Source organism: Rhinolophus ferrumequinum, chromosome 5, assembly GCF_004115265.2.
Source record: "Rhinolophus ferrumequinum isolate MPI-CBG mRhiFer1 chromosome 5, mRhiFer1_v1.p, whole genome shotgun sequence".
Classification (NCBI taxonomy): domain Eukaryota; kingdom Metazoa; phylum Chordata; class Mammalia; order Chiroptera; family Rhinolophidae; genus Rhinolophus; species Rhinolophus ferrumequinum.
Genome location: NC_046288.1, coordinates 83,812,911 through 83,833,574, shown reverse-complemented (window position 1 = coordinate 83,833,574; position 20,664 = coordinate 83,812,911). Strand labels below are relative to the sequence as shown.

General features: G+C 47.7%; 1 protein-coding gene across 2 annotated transcripts in view; it reads left to right on the top strand.

Moving 5' to 3' along the window:
- The window catches only part of CRMP1 (collapsin response mediator protein 1), a 57,361-nt gene that overhangs the window by 31,016 nt on the left and 5,681 nt on the right, over positions 1–20,664 (top strand). For both annotated transcript variants that reach the window (XM_033105547.1, XM_033105548.1), the window contains exons 5-11: positions 1,631–1,692; positions 3,630–3,710; positions 5,750–5,818; positions 7,058–7,178; positions 9,740–9,896; positions 13,273–13,414; positions 13,994–14,164. In XM_033105547.1, coding sequence (XP_032961438.1) covers positions 1,631–1,692; positions 3,630–3,710; positions 5,750–5,818; positions 7,058–7,178; positions 9,740–9,896; positions 13,273–13,414; positions 13,994–14,164 — 803 coding nt within the window. The remainder of the gene's footprint in view (positions 1–1,630; positions 1,693–3,629; positions 3,711–5,749; positions 5,819–7,057; positions 7,179–9,739; positions 9,897–13,272; positions 13,415–13,993; positions 14,165–20,664) is intronic.

The following is a 20,664-nucleotide window of genomic DNA, read 5'->3' as shown; positions in this document are numbered from 1 at the left end:
TTTACCCTACCCACCCACCCCAAGTACTGGTTTTAGGGTGTTTTTACTAATTCTACTATGTTTTCTCATTCATTCTTTCTGCTTTTATTTGTATTGTTTACTTCTAATTTCTAGTGAATTTTCATTTTCTTCTTTTAAAATTTCTTATCATGGAAGCTTACTCTTCCCCATCTCTTCAAAAAGAAAAAAAAGATGCATTTTTAAGGCTATGAATTTACCTGTCACTTTGGTTTTACCTGTTTCCCCCTAGATCTTTTATCTATGTCTAAATGCTGAGTTGTTGTATTTAAAAAAGGGTTTATGTTTACAAGGAATATAATACCAATTGTCCTATTATTTTTATTTAAGCCTACTTGGTTAATTTGAAACTGATACTTTTATGTTAATCTATGGAATTTTTTTCTTTTCATTTTTCCTGCTCTTTTGGGAAACGAAATTTTTGTTGCCAAGATTTTCTACCCAAGAAAAGATTTTTGGCTTGTCTTCACTATTGCTTAGTATAAAAGAAGTCTCGATGCCATTTAATCCTTCTGCCTTAAATTCTTCATCTGCTTATCCAAATGTTTCCTGAGTCCATCAACAATTACATAGCACATATTATGGGTGAGCAAGATGAAATAATCTGTAAGTTGTGGTCCCTGTGCTCAAGCCACTTGTAGGAGAATGAGGGAGTTGCCCTGCCTGCCTCCCCCGCTCCACGCTGGCTGGTCAGTGCAGCCCATTAAGTCCTCTCAGTTCGGCCTTTTGAATCCCTCCCCCTTTCATCCTTGCAGCTCCTGCCCTGGCTCAGAGCCTCAGCACACCTGTCCAGGTTGCCTTCAGCTTCCTCCTGCCTGTCTTCATTTCTCCTGCTATTCTGCTCGCCCAGCCTCCACTCTGCTTCCAGGATAGTCTGAGACAAAACGTCTGATCATGTCATTCCCTTTAAAAGCATATGCTCTACTAGATAGAGCTGATGGCTGCACAACATAGTGAGTGCACTAGATACCACTGACTTGTGCACTTTAAAGTGGTTATGATGGTGAATTTTGTTATTGGTATTTCATTATGATAAAAAAAAATACAGGGGATTTTTTTAAAAGCACGTGTTCCCTTTGCTTCAGCCACAGGACACTTTCTAGTACCTGCACACCTAATGTGCTGTTAGTAGCCAACTGTCCATGCACCTGCACTCCCCTCCCTCTCAGCCGCGTAGATTCTCCCCTACCGTCTTCCCCTCCCCCACCTTTCGCCTCCCCCTTCAGATTCAGTTTAGGTGTGACCTTCCTCCTTTGACCCTTGCTCAGACCACCAGGCTGGGCTCGGTGCCCCCACTGAATTCCGATGGCACCCTTCTATCCTGGTGGTCACCACTCTACTGTGATCATCAACTTTTACAGGAAAGACACGCTTTTTTTTTTTAATGTTTATTGGGGAGCAGTGTGTTTTCCCAGGACCCATCAGCTCCAAGTCAAGTCATTGTTTTCAGTCTAGTTGGGGAGGGCACAGCTTCCTGGCCCATGTGGGAATCGAACCGGCGACGTTGGTGTTATGAGCACCGCGCTCTAACCATCTGAGCCAACCGGCCTCCCAAGGCATGCTTCTTTTTACTGAAGTGCATTTTTTCTATTCTCTTTGTGTCCTGACACAGGTGTCAATTCCTTCCAAGTCTACATGGCCTATAAGGATCTCTACCAAATGTCTGATAGCCAGGTAGGTCGTCCCACGCACCTCCCGTCCTCCCTGCCCAGGAATGGGCCAGCTCTGTCAGGCGAGGCAGCACAGGGCAGAGGAGCTGTCAGACCTGGCAGGGGAGAGCGCTGGGCTCACGTCCCACTTCTGACACTAGATTGCCGTGTGACCCCTGGCCAATCTTCACTGCTCCTGGGTCCCCATTCCTTTCTGGCGACAAGTGGGGTGGAACAACGGGTCTCTTGCATAGTGGGTCCCAAACCTGGCCATCTTCAGCATCATGTATGGGCTCATTAAAAAGACTCCTAGATCCTCTCACTCACACTTGGAGGTAGGGCTCGGGAATCGGTACCTCTCGAAAACTCCCAAGGTGGTGCCGGGCCTCAGGCCAGGTCAGAGGCTATTCAATGAGGTCTGACCCTGGAGGAAATCCCTGGCTGTCCCTCAAACCAATAGCAAGTCACCTCCTTTCTCAGTTTTCTCATCTGGAAGATGTCATTATCTCTGGCCCTGCCAATGTCAAACAGTTGTTATGTGGATGAAATGAGCTAAGGAAGCTGCTGCTCTAAGCAGTACAGATTCGGGGTCACTATTTATTGGGCACCTGGCCTTACAGCCCTGGGACTCCTGGTCTGGTTTTGTTACCGTTGTCCTGCCTGCTGCTTGTTAAAGAGGTGGGACAGTGAGGCGGTGAAGGGCGGGGATGCTAAAGCCAGACTGCTTGGCTGCAAACCCTGGCCTTGCTGTGCATCCTGGGGCAGCTCTCCTAACCTCTCTGTGCTTTAGGCTCATAATAGCACCTGCCTCACAGAGGTTGTCGGAAGATTAAATGACTGAGCACAAGTAGAGCTCTAGGACAGCGCCTGGCACACAGCAGGTGCCACGTAAAGCTCCTAATCATTATTATCACGGCGTTTGACGTGCAGTGGGAGGAGCACATGTCCTGCCTCTTCAAATAAACACTTGGTTGTAGAAAATCTTACTCCAAGATGCCCTGAAGGCCTTTGCTGTCATCATCAGAAGGCTTGACAACGCGGAGAACTCGTGCAGTTTCGTGGAAGAAGTAGCACGTGGCACTCCGGCATAATTGGGGGTCACCTGTTTCATTCTAATGTCTGTCCCACCGAAGCCCTGGTTATAGATGGGGCTGAGCGGACTTTGGATGTAGGTCCTTGAAGGTGCTTTATGCCCCCCAGTGCCTCCTCGCCTGTGTCTGCATCTGAAAGCACACATTCGAGGGGCGGTCGGGGGAGGGTGTTGTCTTGCACACAGGAAGAACTGTTAAGATTTGAAAGCCCCTGGAGAGGGACATGGTGGCTTTGGTCCGCAGCAGGTGCAAACGTGGATCAGATCCTTCACGGGTGGGAAGAGGGCGTGGGGCAGTGGGCAGGGCCTGCGCTGGCTAAGTGAGGTGCGCTGGGCAGGTGTATATTATCTGAGTGTTGGAATGACTGGAGAACGTGTCCCCACCCCACTGTGGTCTGTCACATGGCACGGGTTACAATTGTTGTAAAGACGTACACGTCTCCCGAGGTATGTGGGTGGCTACAGTGCAGACTTAGCAGGTTTAGTTACACCATTTCAGTAGAACTGAAATAGACTTCTGAGCACCAGTTGTCACCCTCAACAGGCACTGCAGTGGAGCACATCCAACGGGAAAGCAAAAGGTCTGGATGGCACCGGGATGGAGGGTCCCACCCTGCCATGGTGTGACTTTGATCACTTCTGCCCCACCCCGGCCTCCTGCTTTCGGATCTGGAGGGGGTCAAGGTGAAGGGAAGAGCCTCTCCAAGGCCTTCCTTGTTGAACAAGACTTCCTCCTGTTGATACTGTTGGAGCGGCGTGCTGCTTCTGCAGGGGCCGGGAGTGGCTGACGGTATGACCAGAAGGGCAGTCTTTGCAAATGCTCCTGCTTGATATTTTGTTGTCTCTCCCGGTCCCTGTTTACCCCTCCTTAGCTCTATGAAGCCTTCACCTTCCTCAAGGGGCTGGGAGCTGTGATCTTGGTCCATGCGGAAAACGGAGATTTGATAGCTCAGGTGAGTGGTGTGCATTTCCACCCCTGGCACCTCAGCTGCTCCTCCTTGTAAAGTCACGACAGAAGGGGGTGTAGGCAGTGAGTAGTGAGGTGACTAGGCAGTGAAGGGTCAGGGCAAGGACTGGATGTGAGGCGAGCACATGCCATCTGCAGTGAGGCCTTTTGCCATCCCCGTGGTCTAGTGTGTCTCAGTTTGCTCATCTGTGCAGAGTGGGTAACCTGCCTGCCCTGTGAACTGTGGACGGTTTGGTACCTGGTGTAATCCCCGAGGGGACAGGGGAGCCTCCTAGAAGTCACGTACCACACACATCTCAGTTTTGTCTGGTTTTGAGCATCATAAAAATGGAGCCATACAGTACGTGCTCGTACGTCTGGCTTTCTTTGCTCGGTACCAGGTGTGTGGAATTCATCCCTATTGTTACACGAAGCCATAGCCTTTTCTTTTTCATAGCCGTGTAGAATTCTGCTGCGTGAATAGATCACAGTTTCTTCTCCAGGTGGTGGGTATTTGGATAGTTTCGAACTTGGGGCTATCACATATAAAACTTCTGTGAATGTTCTGGTTCAGTCTTTTGCTAAACATATGTTCCTATTTTTGCTAGTTTGTCTCTAGGAGCAGAATTCCTGGGGGATGGACATGCACTGTTAGCTTTAGTAGTTACTGCTAAACAGTTTTCCAGGAGGTACTAACTTCCACCCCAGCAGCAGGTGTGCGAAGCCTCGTTTGGAGCCCCCAGTTCTTAAGCTTTGCCTCAGGGGATTCTTAACTTCCCTCACGGCCAACTTAACATTTCGTTCTCTCAGCTCCCATAAATCTGTTACCTCTGCACTTCTGCTTTTCAGCCTCCAAAATTTTGTTTCTGTTGTCTTGTCTGCATTCTCTTGGCTTTTGTGTACCTTTTCTGTCACTTTGGTGTAGTTTCAAAACGGAGTGAAAATAGTGCAGGCGTTCAGTGCTTTATCGCTAACTAAAAACCCTGCTCTAGTCTTTCTGTGACCTGTGCTTTCCTCCCACTGGGTCATTTTCGTCCTCCCTCCCTGCTTCCCCTTCCTTTCTTCCTTTTCCTACCTTCCTTCCAACAGAAGTAGTAACTGGCATTTAAACAATCTTGCATAAAGATCTCTCCACATCATAAAATCGTTTTGTAAACAGTTTGCAAAAATGCTTTGTAAACATCATCTTCCATCGCTGAAATTATCCCGCTGTTTCCTTAGATCCACCTCAACCGTTAGACCTTCAAATTATTTCCAGTTTATGTTCCTATCATAAGCTCAAGCTTAATAATCATGGATGTGGTGGAAATTGTGATTTTTTTTTTGAGAAATTAAAGCATTCCTGGGGTAAGAAAATCTTGGATTTGAATCTGGGTCATCAGCTCAGGGAACCATTTCAAGGTCCTATGATCAACTTGAGGTGCAGAGGTTTCCTCCTAGCAAAGCAGGTACCAGGAAAAGGAAACCAGTGCAGATAATGAGGGCTGGCTGCCAAGTCATGAGGTCTGAGTCCACTCGAGGTGTCGTGCAGGCGTCTCACACATGCTGCCTCACTGATTCACTATGGGAACCCTGGGGTGCGGGCACTGTTGTCCCCCATCTACAGAAGAGAAGACTGAGGCTTGATCACTCGTCCAGGTTACAGAGATGGTCGGTCCTGCAGCGGACTCCCACATCCATGCAGCACCAACCCCAGTCTCCTTCCCAAGGACAGTCCTGCAGCAGAGGCTCAGACACTGGGAGGATGGGAGTGGCCTTTGCAGCTCATTTCTTCTCCCCCTGCTTCCACTGGCTGGTCCCAGGGGATGGCATAGAGAGCAGGTGTGGGTGTCCATATCCAGGGCTGCAGAGGTGGGGAAGGAGGGCAGGTGCAGTGGAGGAAGCAGGGGTCACTGGGTGGCCCCCAGCCCAAGTTCAACCACTCACTCATTCACCAGACCACTCACTCACGCCCCGGCCTCAGCTGCCCGTCTGTCTAACGGGGGTTGGAGGACCGGCCTGTGTTGGCTCTGCTGTTCTACGATAGCTGACTCCTTGTTCTTGTAGGAACAAAAGCGCATCTTAGAGATGGGCATCACGGGCCCGGAAGGCCACGCGCTGAGCAGACCTGAGGAGGTAAGGCGCCTGCACTTGCTGGGACTGACCTTGCGGGGCTCACGGGTGCTGGTCCAGCGGCAACAGCCCGCCAGAGCCCCATCTGCCCCCATCCCGCCACCAAGCCAACCAGCACGTGGTCCTCCCCGACCTGCCCTCCCACTCGGAGCCCTGGGGGGCTGCAGGCCAATCGGAGGAGCCAGGAGAGGCTCTGCCTCCAGGGCCCAGAAACTTCACACCAAGGCCCTGTGGACACTTCGGTGTCCAAACTGGACAGGGCTCCTTCCCAAGGACTTTTTGTATTAGATAATAGGGAAGTGGAGCCACGTGTCCCAGGCCTAACGCCTACAAAACAGCTGCCCCTGCCCCCGCATGCATCCACTGTTCCTGAGACCTGAAAATGATGAATTCCCTTGGGAGTGGCAGAGTGTGTGAGTGTGTGAGTGTGTGCGTGTGTGCGTGCATGTGCGTGGCACCGAGAAAGGCAAGCAGGTTGGGCATGGAGCAGGACGGGCGCCCTGGCATTGAGGATGTTTCCTGATGTCATCAAACCATGAACGGTGTCCCAGACCCACACTGCGGGCCTGGCCCAGGGACACAGCACAGAGTTGGCTCCTCCCCCAGGGGCTGCCCATCCAGCCCCGTGCTCCGTGTGTGAGTGCCACGGCCCCAGCTGGTTGCTCCTGGGCCCCGGTGACAGGACGGCCCCGGTGACAGGACGGACCCAGTGACAGTGTTCACAACCTTTATGTCATGTGGACGTTGCCTCCAGTGCCAGCCACGGGCAGCAGGACCATGTGTGGGGCGTCACCAGACTCTACATTAAAAACAAAACAATACAAAACATAACTTGTCCTTTTGTTCAGGAAGCTCCGGTCTCCAGGGGCAGAGACCAAACCCAACAGCAGGCAGTTTCACCTGATGAGTGAATGAATGAATAGCAGACACATGCGTTCGTGTATGTCACGGACCATTTCATAGGCCTTTTGATGCCTTATTCTGCCTAGTCTGTCCCCTTCTACCTGCAGAATACTTCCAAGCAGCGTAAGAATATAATTCTGCCTTCCAACCTTCTAACCAAATCCATGTTGACAATGTTTTCTGCCTGCCTTTTTAAAAAATCTCCTTCAATGCAGTAGATTTCCCTCTGATCGCACTTACTTAAGGGAAGTGGAAGGGCTCTGACTCAGGGAACTCGGGGTGGGTGGTGGCTGCCCTCCCCCGGTCTCCCTCCTGTGACCCGTGTATGTGTGTCCCCAGCTGGAGGCTGAGGCCGTGTTCCGGGCCATCACCATCGCCGGCCGGATCAACTGCCCCGTGTACATCACCAAGGTGATGAGCAAGAGCGCCGCGGACATCATCACCCTGGCCAGGAAGAGAGGTACGCAGCCCTGAGAAGGGGGTACCCAGCAGGGTCCAGGTCGCTGGTGGGGCTGCTGCCCGGGCAGACACAGCGCCTGTAGCCCCACGGGCCTGCTGCACATTTTGAAAAGGGAGGATGAGATGGCGGAATACGAGATGTGCATTCGGTTTTACGTTTGATTCCTGGGTGCCATGTGCCATGTGTAACCTTGGGGAAGTCGTGTTGGAGCCTCATTTGTAGCTGGGGTATTTATCTGGGGTCAGAAGAGACAGTATTTTAAAGAGCTATGTGGACATTAACATTCTCTCCTGGGTTTCACATCAGTTTAGTGAGGGAGCTGGGGCAGCATCAGCTCTTGGACCCTGCCGCCCTCTTTCTGGTCCTCTCCCTGGGCACATCATCCTGGGCCCCCTGTCTTGGGCCCCATGGTGGGTGCCTGCACCCAGGGTCCACCGTGGGGCCCACATGGAGTCTTTGCTGCAGGTTGGGAAGGAGGAAGGCGTTTTTCCAGCGCCAGAGGATCTGGGGGCAGCCCTGTGCTGGACATCAGGGGCGTATATAGTCCAAGAAGTCAGCTGCCCAGCTCTAAGACGGGATGCGCTACTTAACCTCTTGGAGCTTCCATTGCCTTCTCTCTAAACAGACCTGCTGGGCTCATGGACGTGAAGTGCCTGGCAGGCAGAGTCCTTGGTGGGCCCCCAGGAGTCCCTTCCCAGCTCATGTCAGCCATTCACTTCCTGTCATGGCATCCTCGTCTCTCAAGTGGGGCCCGCCGTGCCAGGCTGCCTGCCTCACCAAGGGCTGCGGGGTGAGGCCTCAGCTGGCTTACTCGACTGGCCTGGCTTCTCGGCAGGAGACTCAGAGGAGGGACCGGGTGTCGTCCCCAGGCCTTGACAGTGAGGTCCACAGTCCCCAACCCCCAGCAGACCAAGAACGAAGAAGGATGCCCATTGCAAACTCAGGGAGAGGAGGACGGATGGAGGAAGTGGGCAGTGCTCGGTACACAAAGAAAGCAGCCAGAATTCTTTCCATGGTGGACATTCAGCAAGGACAAAACTAGCCCCGTGCACTGTCCGAGTCTCGTGAGGCGGTGGGTGGGTGGAGAAGGCCAGGTAGAAACAACCACCCACCATTATTGAGCGTCCCCCAGACTCCATGTACATTGCGTTCCTGATTCTCACAGGAACCCTACATGGGAAGTGTTACAAGCTCTATTTAACAAAAAGTTGATAATATAGTTCATTGAACCAAATATATTCAAAACATATAATCAATATAAAAAATATTAGATATTGTGTGTTCTTTTTTCTGCATTGTCGTCAGAATCCAGTGTGTGTTTCACGCTTACAGCGAGTGCAGCTCAGTTCAGACCAACCCCGACTTCAAGTGCCTCAAGGTGGCTGCTATGTTGGAAGCGGCTTTAGCCCCAACGACCTTGTTTTAGTCTTTTTAAGGGCAAGCTGACCCTCAGAGGCATTTTATAGATATTTTATAGATATATAGAGCTCTGGTAGAGCACAGCTCACTTAGGATTAGGTCCGTTTTGGAGACAAGGAAACCGAGGCTCAGGGAAGTTACATGCGTGTGGGAGCAGTAGCTGGCGTGCGGGGGAGTCGAGCATGCAGGCCCTAGACTTGAGGAGGCCACTTGCCACGTGTTGGCTATTTCCATGTCAATTTCAAGTAAATTAGATGCCATTTTTAAGTTTGTTGCGCAGTGACGCGAGCCACATTTCACGTGCTCAAGCGCCACATGTGGCTGGTGGCTGCTGTCTCAGATGGTGCAGATGCAAAACGCACTACCGGACGCACTCCAGAGCCCAAAGTCCGCCTCCCACTTGGGCTGGTGGCCTTGGCACGGCCGCGGTGCAGTGGCCCGTATCCCTCGTATTTGTCTTTCATGCAGAGATTGTTACTGGGAAGCCCTGAGACTCTGCCTCTGGGCTTTTGTTCTGGCAGAAGCACATCTGGCCCCCTCCCTGGAAGGAGGGTGGAGTTTCCGGAAAGTGGATGCTGGGGAAGCAGTGGGTTGATGTGCAGGCCAGCCCCCGGTCCTGGGAGTGGGACGACTCTGAGGCGCGTCACAGTCTCCTAGAGGTCCCCATGCACTGAGCTGCAGGTGCTCACAGCTGCGACTCGATAACTCACCTTTTCTTGTCTCCCATGTGTCACTTCCTCGGTCCCCAACCAGTGTGTCCTGGAATCACCTCCCAAATATAACACTTGAACTTCAGTCCTTACTCGAAGATCTGCTTCTGGCAGAACCCAAACAGACAGCAGATCCTGTCTCTGTGCCTCAGTTGACCAGTCTATAAAAGGAGATAACAGTCCTACCCCAATACTAACAGCGGTAATGACCAAAAGCTTGCTGAGCGAGTCAGCTGGTGCTGAGTGCCTGGGAGCTGGGGGTCTCTGGGGGAGGGGGGTGTGGTGCAGCCTAGAGAAGCGTGGACGATTCATTGCCTTTGGCCAGTCTCATTCTCAGGGCTCTGAGATCCTCCACTCCTCTACTTCTCTGCATCAGCGTCTCCCTTGAGAGACCATTCACTCTTAACCACGTGTTCGTGTTTGTCCCACAAGGCCCCCTCGTTTTTGGTGAGCCCATTGCTGCCAGCCTGGGGACGGATGGCACCCATTACTGGAGCAAGAACTGGGCCAAGGCAGCGGCGTTCGTGACGTCCCCTCCCCTAAGCCCGGACCCCACCACGCCTGACTACTTGACCTCCTTACTGGCCTGGTGAGAGCTGGGGCAGGGGTTCTGGGGCGGAGGGTTGAAGAGTGGGAAGGCCAGGCTGAGTCAGACACACCATGGGGGAGGCCTGGGGCTGGATGCTTGGAGTCCTCAGAACAGACCTTGGGACTGTTCACAACAGGCCTTTAGGGGCCTGAGGGTCCATTTTATTCAACAGACCATTTGCTGTTTCATTCACATTTCCTGACCACTTCCTCTTCACTCAGCAACTATTTCAGTGCCAACTGAGTGCCAGGTGCTAGGACATATTGGGAAGCACCCAGGATTAGGAATGAGAGACCAGGAATCAAATCCTGCCTCATCCCCTAATTGGTTGTGTCACTCTGGGCATATCATACAACCTGGAATATCTGTCTCTCTGCCTCAGTTCACTCATGCGTAAAGTGGGGGGAATATAGTACCTACCGCAGAGGTGGTTATGACACAATGTGGGTAAAAGGCCTGGACTTTAGGGTTCACTAAGTGGCCACTATGCTGTGCTGTGCTACGTGTAGGAATACAGCCACTTTAGTCCCTTACCTATTAGCCAGTGTGAGGAAAGAACTCTGCAGGCCACAGTGCAGGCTGCTTTGGAAGCAGAGATGCACGCTCAGAACTGGGAGGCGTGTAGAAGGCTTCATGGAGGAGGTGACCTCAGGCCTGGAGCTCAGGAATGAGGAGGAGTTTGCATGACGGGTGAGGGTAAGATGGGGCTTCTCATCAGAAGAAACTGCAGGGGCGAGGGTGCAAACCCACCATGGAAACCTTTCCTCCAAGCGGTGCAGAAGCCCTGGACTTGCACGGCCACCAGCTTACTCACCACCTGCAGCCCGATGTCTGGTGGGCAGCTGCCAGCCCAGAACGAGCTCCAGGTCTTCCCCACAAAGCTGCCGCTCCACAGTCTTGCGCAGGCCAGGGAACGGCAGGACACGGACCGAGGGCCCTGGCATCTGGCCACTTCTCACCCCCTTGGCCGTGGCCATCCTGGCTCAGGCTGTCGTCATCTCTCCTGAGAGGCCTTTCCATTTCCATCCTGCCCTCCCGCACCCCCACCGTGTCAGTCTGTTCCCAACAGGCGCCCAGATATTTTAAAACCTAAATCAGACCAAGCTCCCTCTCATCTCTCAGATCTCCCAAAGTGAAGCCTGGGTTCCACAATGTCCCGCAGGCCGTCCCCCCGAAGCTGCTCTGGCCCTCCTCTCCCCCACCCCCTCGGTCCAGCCCACTGGCCTCATGCTGACTGCGCCCCTGCCCAGCACTCATTTCTAGGATGTCATGTGCTTTGCTCCTCTGCTCTCTTCAGATCTTGGCTGGAAGACGCCCCCTCGGTGACAGGTTTTGATCACCCTCTTTGCAGTGGCAGCCCCAGCCTTCCCCAGCATACCCGTCCCCCCGCCACTCATTTTGTTTTAATTCCTAACATGCATTCTCACCACATGGTCCCGACCCCCACCCCTCACTAGTGAACACAGGGATTTCATCTGTTTCTGCTCTTAGATGCATCACCATGATCTCAAACCATGCCAGGCACACAGGTGTGCAGACACCTTGGTGGAGTAGACGAGTGCGTGTCACGAGCGAATGTATGTCTGGACATCTAGATGACGGCGGATATGTCCCGGGGCTCCGAGTTGGAGGATGGCCTCTGCCTCTATTATTTCGCCTCACAAAATAATGCTCCACTCCGTCCATGGACTCAGGTGTCCAGTTCCGGGCCCCTAATATAGCAAAGGATATTGTCTCAAAAGCCTGAGGGGACGACAAAGCAAACCCAGTCAACCGGGTCACGTTGCTGAACCGTTGAGGAGCATTTTGTTCCGTGAGCACCGCTCATAAACAGCAGCCAGGCCCAACACCAACAGCTGACAGGGTAAGAAGACCAGTGTCAGCACACGTCACGGTCCCCGGTGAGCTTGTGCAGATCCAAGCCCAGGGACGTGAGCGCCCTCCCGGTGTGAACACCCCTGGCTCTGAGACACACGGGCACATGCTGGAGCTGTGAATTTTACGCACTCGTTTCTATATTCATTCATCCATCCACCCTTCCATCCACACATCCATCCATTTATTTATTGGCTGTACTCAGCTTTCTTTCTCTTTTTCAACACTGAGATAAAATTCACCATGCACCCAGCTTTACAGAGAAGAGGTAGAGGATGGAGGAGGAAGAAGGCAGTCAGTGTATTTGGCGCCTGCCTGCTGTATGCTAGGCGAGTCCAGGATTAGCTCATTTGATCCTCATGGTCCTGGATGGGAGGTTCCATTCTCTCCATTTTATACAGGAGGAAGAGAAGGGGTGGCTCGCTGAGCCTGGAGGGGGCTGAGCCAGGGTTTACCGTATTTTGCCATGTATAGTGTACACTTTTTTTGCCCAAATTTGTGAGGGAAACAAGGATGCACATTACACACGGGTAGTACTAATTCTGTATCTCTATAAATGGTTTTAATTCTTTTATTGATGCTTATGAGTTAAAAGTGTAAATCTAAAAGTCAATAACGATATCCATATGCAAAATAATACCCTGGAATACGATAACCAGTTTTGTTGAACTTACGATGCACTTGCATTGAAATTTCGGCCACTGATGCAATGAAGTGAAACGAAGAGCCCAGCATTGTTACCCACAGAGTAAGTGACTGCCTTGGTAAGATAGGTGATGCCTGACTTTATTACCACAGGGTGAGCAACACGACATTTCTCTTCATACACTTTAGGCGGGAGCTAGCAATCTAGCTGATATTTTTACAAAAATTATTGGAAAATCCCTTGGAAAATTAAAATGAAAGATTTTTTTCCCTGAAAGTTTGGGCCGAAAATGTGGGTGCGCCTTATACATGGGAGCACATTATACACAGTAAAATACGGTAATAGTAGGTCTGTGGGATGTGCAAAGCCAAATCGCATCAAAGCCGGGCAGTTCAGGGATCTGGTGAGATTGGAGGAAGCAGAGTCACCCGTCGGCTGGCCCCTTCTGCTCCCCCAGCTCCTTTCTCAACGCAGAGAATGCACCACCCCCATCACCTTGGGGGCCCTCTGGGCTCTCCAGACCCGGTGGTCCCCGGATCACAGCATCTTAGGGCAGGATAGCCTGGCACCTCTTCTGGTCGGATCCCTGTCTTCCAGGTGAGTCAGAGGAGCCCACCTGGGGAGCCTTACGCAGGACAGAGTGGAGGTGCCCAGGGCTCCTCCCAGGGTTCAACAAGACACCCAAGGCCACCAGGCCGTCCGATGTCACTCACTAATGCCCAGGATGTGCCTTAAAACCTTCTCCTCACCATCTCTCTGGGGCTTTAGGTTCCAGCCTGTGCTGGGTGTCTGAAGTTGGGCTGCCCTTCAACCTGAACTCAGGTCTGAACCCCACCTTGTTTTCATCCTTGCCAGTGGAGACCTGCAGGTTACTGGCAGTGGCCACTGTCCCTACAGCACTGCCCAGAAGGCAGTGGGCAAGGATAACTTCACTCTGATCCCTGAGGGTGTCAACGGGATAGAGGAGCGGATGACGGTCGTCTGGGACAAGGCGGTGGTAAGGCAGCACCCCATTGGTCCCCCCAGGAACCTTCTAGAAGCACTCCACCTGGTCCATCACAAGCCAGCGCTTTATGCACTGCTGGTTCTTAACTCTCCTTCCTTTCTCCCTTTAAGACTGAAGCAGAGTACATCAGGAGGGCCCGCGAGGAAACGTGTGACGCTTAAGAAAGTGGCACACGTCCTGTGGAGTCTTCTGCACTCACAGATGTGACAGGAATGTGTCCCTTACTCTTTAAGGATGACGCATATTTTGGTTTTAACCACATTTTAGTTTCTGTAAAGATGACTTTTCACTGACTTGAAGCCAAGGGTTTTTATCTTGTATTAAACTTGGACCCAGAGACACTGACACGTGCTATAGTGGCTGTTGGGCAAATGCCAGCATGCCGTGAGCGGTTGCGTTCCCGCTGTGGTAAGGCCAGGCCCTGGTGCTCTCTCAGGATGGTCTGTGTTCAGCTGGGGAGGGGAAAACTGTCTCCTCGCAAGGACTCCAGCCGCCAGGTTTAGGGTTGCGCCTCTCTGTCCTTCCCACCCAAGTATGGGTGCTCCTCTCATCGGTGGATCTTACCTTTAGGCGACCGGCAAAATGGATGAGAACCAGTTTGTCGCTGTCACCAGCACCAATGCAGCCAAGATCTTTAACCTGTACCCCAGAAAAGGGCGGATTGCTGTGGGCTCGGATGCCGACGTGGTCATCTGGGACCCCGACAAGGTGAAGACCATAACAGCCAAGAGCCACAAGTCGGTAAGTCCTGGGTTTTTTGTGACACTCCTGGTTTGGACAAGTGATGCTTGCTTTGCGATCATTTTAGAAACCTCTGGTTAAAAATGACTAACGAAGTTTCTAGCCAGGGTGTGATCTGATATCTGGAATGACTCGGTCTTTCAAATTTCTTGTCTAGTTGGAGAGATTGGGTTGGAACAGGCTTGGTATCCCTGCTGTTAGGCGCATGCGTGCTTTCTGTCTCTGTCTCTGTCACTCTGGTGTCCCTCTCTCTCTCTCTCTCACTCTTGCCCACAGATTCTCAGGCTCAGAGAGGGGACATACTAGGTCCATGATTCTTTCTCCAATTTAGTTATCAAGCTGGAGAGGTAGCTCAGGAACCTCCTGTTTTCTCGTTTTATACCCACTGCTGATGCAGCAAAGGAAAGGGTTGGACCTGAAGCACGCGGGTGTGCACAGCCCAGGGTTCACGCTGTCCCGTGTTCAGGCCCCACGCCTGTGGTGGCAGGTATGTCTGTGCTTTGTAGCTTACATGCCCTGGACGTCTTCGCTCATCCAGCAAACCTAAGGATGCAGAGAGACCTAAGATACCCATACCAAGAACCTAAGAAACAGAACAGTATGCAAAAACGCAAACAGGGACCCAAGAAGAACTATGCAAATGGTTTCTGTTCATTTAAAAACAGACCCAGTCTCACTTATTATTAACCAGAAGCAAATCACGACAGATACTCTTTTTCACCCATGCTAGTGACTGAGACGCAGGGGGCATGGTCGGCCGCAGTGTGGTCAGACGGTGGGAGGCAGGCCAGCTCACAGAGTTGTGTTGATGAGGATCCAAACCGGTGCCTGCCGCCTTTTTGGAGGGTGCATCTGCCAAAGGCAAAATCTGTTTACTCTTTGGCCCCAAACTCGACATCTGGAAAGATGTCCACATATGCCGGTGGACACGTGAAAGTGTGTTTCAGCACGGTGTTTAGCAAAGGCAGGGAAAGGACCTGGTTGTCCGTCCCTGGAACTGCATAAGTAAATGGTCGTCCATCCCCATGATGGAGTACAGTACAGCAGCTTAAAGAATGGTAAAATGTTAAAAATATTTTTAAGCCATGTACATGTGCTGATACAGAACAGAGTTAGGTGAAAACTGTATAGAGAGCCTGTCATTATGCATGCACCGAAAATTCCTGGGGGCACAGATGAATCTATTTGAGGCATGTGTCTCAGTCTGGTGGAAGAGAGAGCTTCTTTTTAAAAATCACTTATCTTTTGTTTCTTTTGATTTTTTAAAAAAAATATATATACATGACCTGCTTTTTAAATAATCAATAGCTAGGGCTAGTTATATTACTTTAGGAGTAATGAAAAGAATGTGTATTTTTAAGGAAATGTTTCGTCTTTCAAATTAGCAAAAAAGAAAGAAAGAAAATGTAAAAATGACCTTACGAATGCCAGAGGGTAATTCATAGACATGAAATCTTTTTTTCTTTTTTTTTGTCTTTTATTTTTTTTTATTATTATTATTTTTTAATTTATTGGGGTGACAATTGTTAGTAAAATTACATAGATTTCAGGTGTGCAATTCTGTATTACATCATCTATAGATTACATTGTATGTTCACCACCCAGAGTCAGTTCTCCTTCCATCACCACATATTTGATCCCCCTTACCCTCATCTCCCACTCCCCAACCCCCTTACCCTCTGGTAACCACTAAATTACGTTCCCCAGATTAATTTTCAAAACTCCGTGGCCATCTTGTGGTTACTGATTGTTTTCTAATCCCCTCACCTTCCCCCTTACCCCCACCCCCCGCCCATCTAGCAACCCTCAGTTTTTCCTCTTTGTCTCCAAAACTGTTTCTGATTAGTTCATTCACTTATTCTTTTCTTTAGATTCCCCATATAAGTGAGATCATATGGTACTTATCTTTCTCTGTCTGACTTATTTCACTTAACATAATGTTCTCTAGGTCCATCCATGTTGTTGCAAATGGTAAGATTTCTTTCTTCTTTATGGCTGCGTAATACTCCATTGTATAAATGTACCACATTTTCTTAATCCAGTCATCTACCGATGGGCATTTCGGTTGTTTCCATGTCTTAGCTATTGTGTATAGTGCTGCAATAAACATAGGAGTGCACAAAGATTTTTGAATTGGAGTTTTGGATTTCTCCGGATAGATATCTAGGAGTGGAATTACTGGATCATAGGGTAGTTCCATTTTCAGATTTTTGAGATACCTCCATACTGTTTTCTATAGTGGCTGCACCAATCTGCAATCCCACCAACAGTGCACAAGCGTTCCCTTTTTTTCCACATCCGCGCCAGCACGTGTTGTTTGTTGATTTATCGATGATAGCCATTTTGACTGGGGTGAGGTGGTATCTCATTGTGGTTTTTATTTGCATTTCTCTGATGGTTAGTGAGGTTGAGCCTTTCTTCATATGTCTGTTTGCTATCTGTATGTTCTTTTTAGAAAAATGTCTCTTCAAGTCCTCTGCCCATTTTTTAATTGGGTCATTTGTTGTTTTGGAGTTGAGTTGAGTGAGTTTTTCGTAGATTTGTGATATTAATCCCTTATCAGATATATCATTGGCAAATATCTTTTCCCATTCAGTAGGATCCCTTTTTGTTTTGTTGATGGTTTCCTTTGCTGTGCAAAAACTTTTTAGTTTAATATAATCCCACATGTTTATTTTTTCTCTTACTTCCCTCGCGCGAGGGGATATATCAGTAAAAATCTTACTCCGGGTAATGTCTGTGAAGTTTCTTCCTATATTTTCTTCTAGGTATTTTATGGTTTCAGATCTTACATTTAACTCTTTAAGCCATTTTGAATTTATTTTTGTATATGGTGTAAGGAGGTGGTCCAGCTTCATTTTTTTGCATGTGTCTGTCCAGGTTTCCCAGCACCATTTATTGAATAGACTGTCTTTACCGCATCGTACATTCTTGCTTCCATTGTCGTAGATTAAATGGCCATATAGGCATGGATTTATTTCTGGACTCTCTATTCTGTTCCATTGATCTATGTGTCTGTTTTTATGCCAGTACCATGCTGTTTTGATTACTGTAGCCTTGTAGTATAATTTGAAGTCAGGTATTGTTATACCTCCCACTTTGTTCTTATTTCTCAAGATTGCTGAGGCTATACGGGGTCTTTTATGGTCCCATATAAATTTTAGGATTATATGTTCTATTTCTGTGAAAAACGTCGTTGGTAGTGTGATAGGAATTGCGTTGAATATGTATATTGCCTTAGGCAGTATGGACATTTTAACTATATTAATTCTTCCTATCCATGAACATGATATGTGTTTCCATCTATTTATATCTTCTTTCATTCCTTTCTTCAGTGTCTTATAATTTTCTGAGTACAGATCTTTTACTTCTTTGGTTAAATTTATTCCCAGGTATTTTATAGTCTTTGGAGCAATTGTAAATGGGATTGTTTTTTTAATTTCTCCTTCTGATGTTTTATTATTGGTATATACAAATGCAACTGATTTCTGAATATTAATTTTGTATCCTGCTACTTACTAAATTCATCTATCAGCTCTAATAGCTTCTTGGTGGAGTCTTTAGGGTTCTCTATATATAGTATCATATCATCTGCATATAATGATAATTTTACTTCCTCCTTACCAATTTGGATGCCTTTTATTTCTTTTTCTTGTCTGATTGCTGTGGCTAGAACTTCCAGCACTATGTTGAATAGAAGTATAGATAGTGGGCAACCTTGCCTTGTTCCTGATCTTAGGGGGAATGGTTTTAGCTTTTCCCCATTGAGTATGATGTTAGCTGTGGGTTTGTCATATATGGCCTTTATTATGTTGAGATATGATCCCTCTATTCCCACTTTCTTAATGGTTTTTATCATAAATGGCTGTTGGATTTTATCAAATGCTTTTTCTGCATCTATTGATATGATCATGTGATTTTTATTTTTCATTTTGTTAATGTGGTGTATCACATTAATTGATTTGCGGATGTTGAACACCCTTGCATACCAGGGATGAATCCCACTTGATCATGGTGTATGATCTTTTTAATGTATTGCTGAATTCTGTTCGCTAATATTTTGTTGAGGATTTTTGCATCTATGTTCATTAGAGATATCGGCCTGTAGTTTTCTTTTTTTGTGGTGTCTTTATCTGATTTTGGGATCAGGGTGATAGTGGCCTTATAAAAAGTGTTTGGGAGCCTTCCCTCCTTCTGGATTTTTTGGAAGAGCTTGAGGAGAATAGGTAATAATTCTTTTTTGAACGTTTTGTAAAATTCACCTGTAAAGCCATCTGGTCCAGGGCTTTTGTTTGTTGGGAGATTGTTGATTACTGATTCAATTTCCCTGGTGGTAATCAGACTATTCAGGTTTTCTGTTTCTTCTTGAGTTAGCCTTGGAAGGTTGTACGCCTCTAGAAAATTGTCCATTTCTTCCAGATTGTCAAATTTGTTGGCATATAGTTGCTCATAGTAATTTCTTAAAACTTTTTGTATTTCTGTGGTGTCCGTTGTCACTTCTCCTCTTTCATTTCTGATTTTATTAATTTGGGTCATCTCTCTCTTTTTTTTAATGAGTCTGGCTAAAGGTTTGTCAATTTTGTTTATCTTCGCTAAGAACCAACTCTTGGATTCATTGATCTTTTGTATTGTTTTTCTGGTTTCTATTTCATTTATTTCTGCTCTGATCTTTATTATCTCCTTCCTTGTGCTCCCTTTGGGCTTATTTTGCTGTTCTTTTTCCAAATCCCTTAAATGTGAAGATAAACTGTTGATTAGTGATTTTTCTTGTTTCTTTAGGTAGGCCTGCAAAGCTATGAATTTCCCTCTTATGACTGCTTTCCCAGCATCCCATAGATTTTGGGTCGTTGTGTTTTCATTTTCGTTTGTCTCGAGATATCTTTTGATTTCTTCCTTGATCTCCTGCTTGACCCATTCATTATTTAGTAATAAGTTATTCAGCCTCCATGAATTGGTGTGTCTTCCAGTTTTTTTCCTGTAGTTCATTTCTAATTTCATAGCATTGTGATCAAAGACAATTGGTATGATTTCAATTTTCTTAAATTTATCAAGACTTGTTTTGTGGCCTAACATATGATCTATCTTGGAAAATGTTCCATGTGCGCTTGAGAAAAATGTGTATTTTGCAGCATTGGGGTGAAATGTTCTGAAAATATCGATTAAATCCAAGTGGTCCAATGTATCATTTAAGGCTGTTGTTTCCATATTGATTTTCTGTCTGGAAGACCTGTCCTTTGTTGTCAGAGGTGTGTTGAAGTCCCCTACTATGATAGTGTTACTGTTGATCTCTGTCTTTATGTCAGTCAGTACCTGTTTTATATATTTAGGTGCTCCTATGTTGGGTGCACAGATGTTTACTAGGGTTATGTCCTCTTGTCGGATCGATCCCTTTATTATTATATAGTGCCCATCTTTATCTTTTAATATGTTCTTCATTTTAAAGTCTATTTTGTCAGATATAAGTATTGCAACTCCAGCTTTTTTCTCATTTCCATTTGCATGAAATATCTTACTCCAACCCTTCACTTTCAGCCTGTGTGTGTCTTTTGTTCTGAGGTGAGTCTCTTGTATACAGCATATACAAGGGTCTTGCTTTCTTATCCAGTCAGCCACCCTATGTCTCTTGATTGGGGCATTTATTCCGTTTACATTTAAAGTGATTATTGATAGGTACATAGTTATTGCCATTTTTAAATTTGTAGTTAGATTGTTTTGATCTTTCTTCTATTTACAGAAGTCCTTTTAGTATTTCTTGCAATGCTGGCTTGGTGGTAATAAATACCTTTAGCTTATTTTTTTCTTGAAAGGTCTTTATCTCTCCATCAACTTTAAATGATAGCCTTGCTGGATAAAGCAATCTAGGTTGTAGGCCTTTGTTTTCCATCACTTTGAGTATCTCCTGCCACTCCCTCCTGGCCTTCAATGTTTCTGTAGAAAAATCATTTGATAGTCTTATGGGAGTTCCCTTGTATGTAACCCTCCGTCTTTTTCTTGCTGCTTTTAGGATTCTCTCTTTGTCTTTAAGCTTTGCCATTTTAACTATAATGTGTCTTGGTGTGGACCTGTTTGGGTTAATCCTGGTTGGAACTCTCTGCACTTCCTGGACTTGTATGTTGGTTTCCTTCATCAGGTTGGGGAAGTTTTCAGACATTATTACTTCAAATATGTTCTGGATCCCTTGCTTGCTCTCTTCACCTTCTGGTATTCCTATGATGCGCATGTTGTTGCGCTTGATGTTATCCCAGAGGTCTCTTAGGCCATCCTCATTGTTTTTTATTCTTTTTTCTTTCTGTTGTTCCGTTTGGGTGATCTCTGCTACCTTGTCTTCTAAGTCGCTGATTCGATCCTCTGCTTCATCTAACCTGCTGGTAATTCCTTCAAGTGAGTTCTTAATTTCGGTAATTGTGTTCTTTAGTTCTAACTGGTTGTTCGTTATGATTTCTACATCCTTCTTTATGTTTTCTCTAAGCTCGTTTGTTATGATTTCTACATCCTTCTTT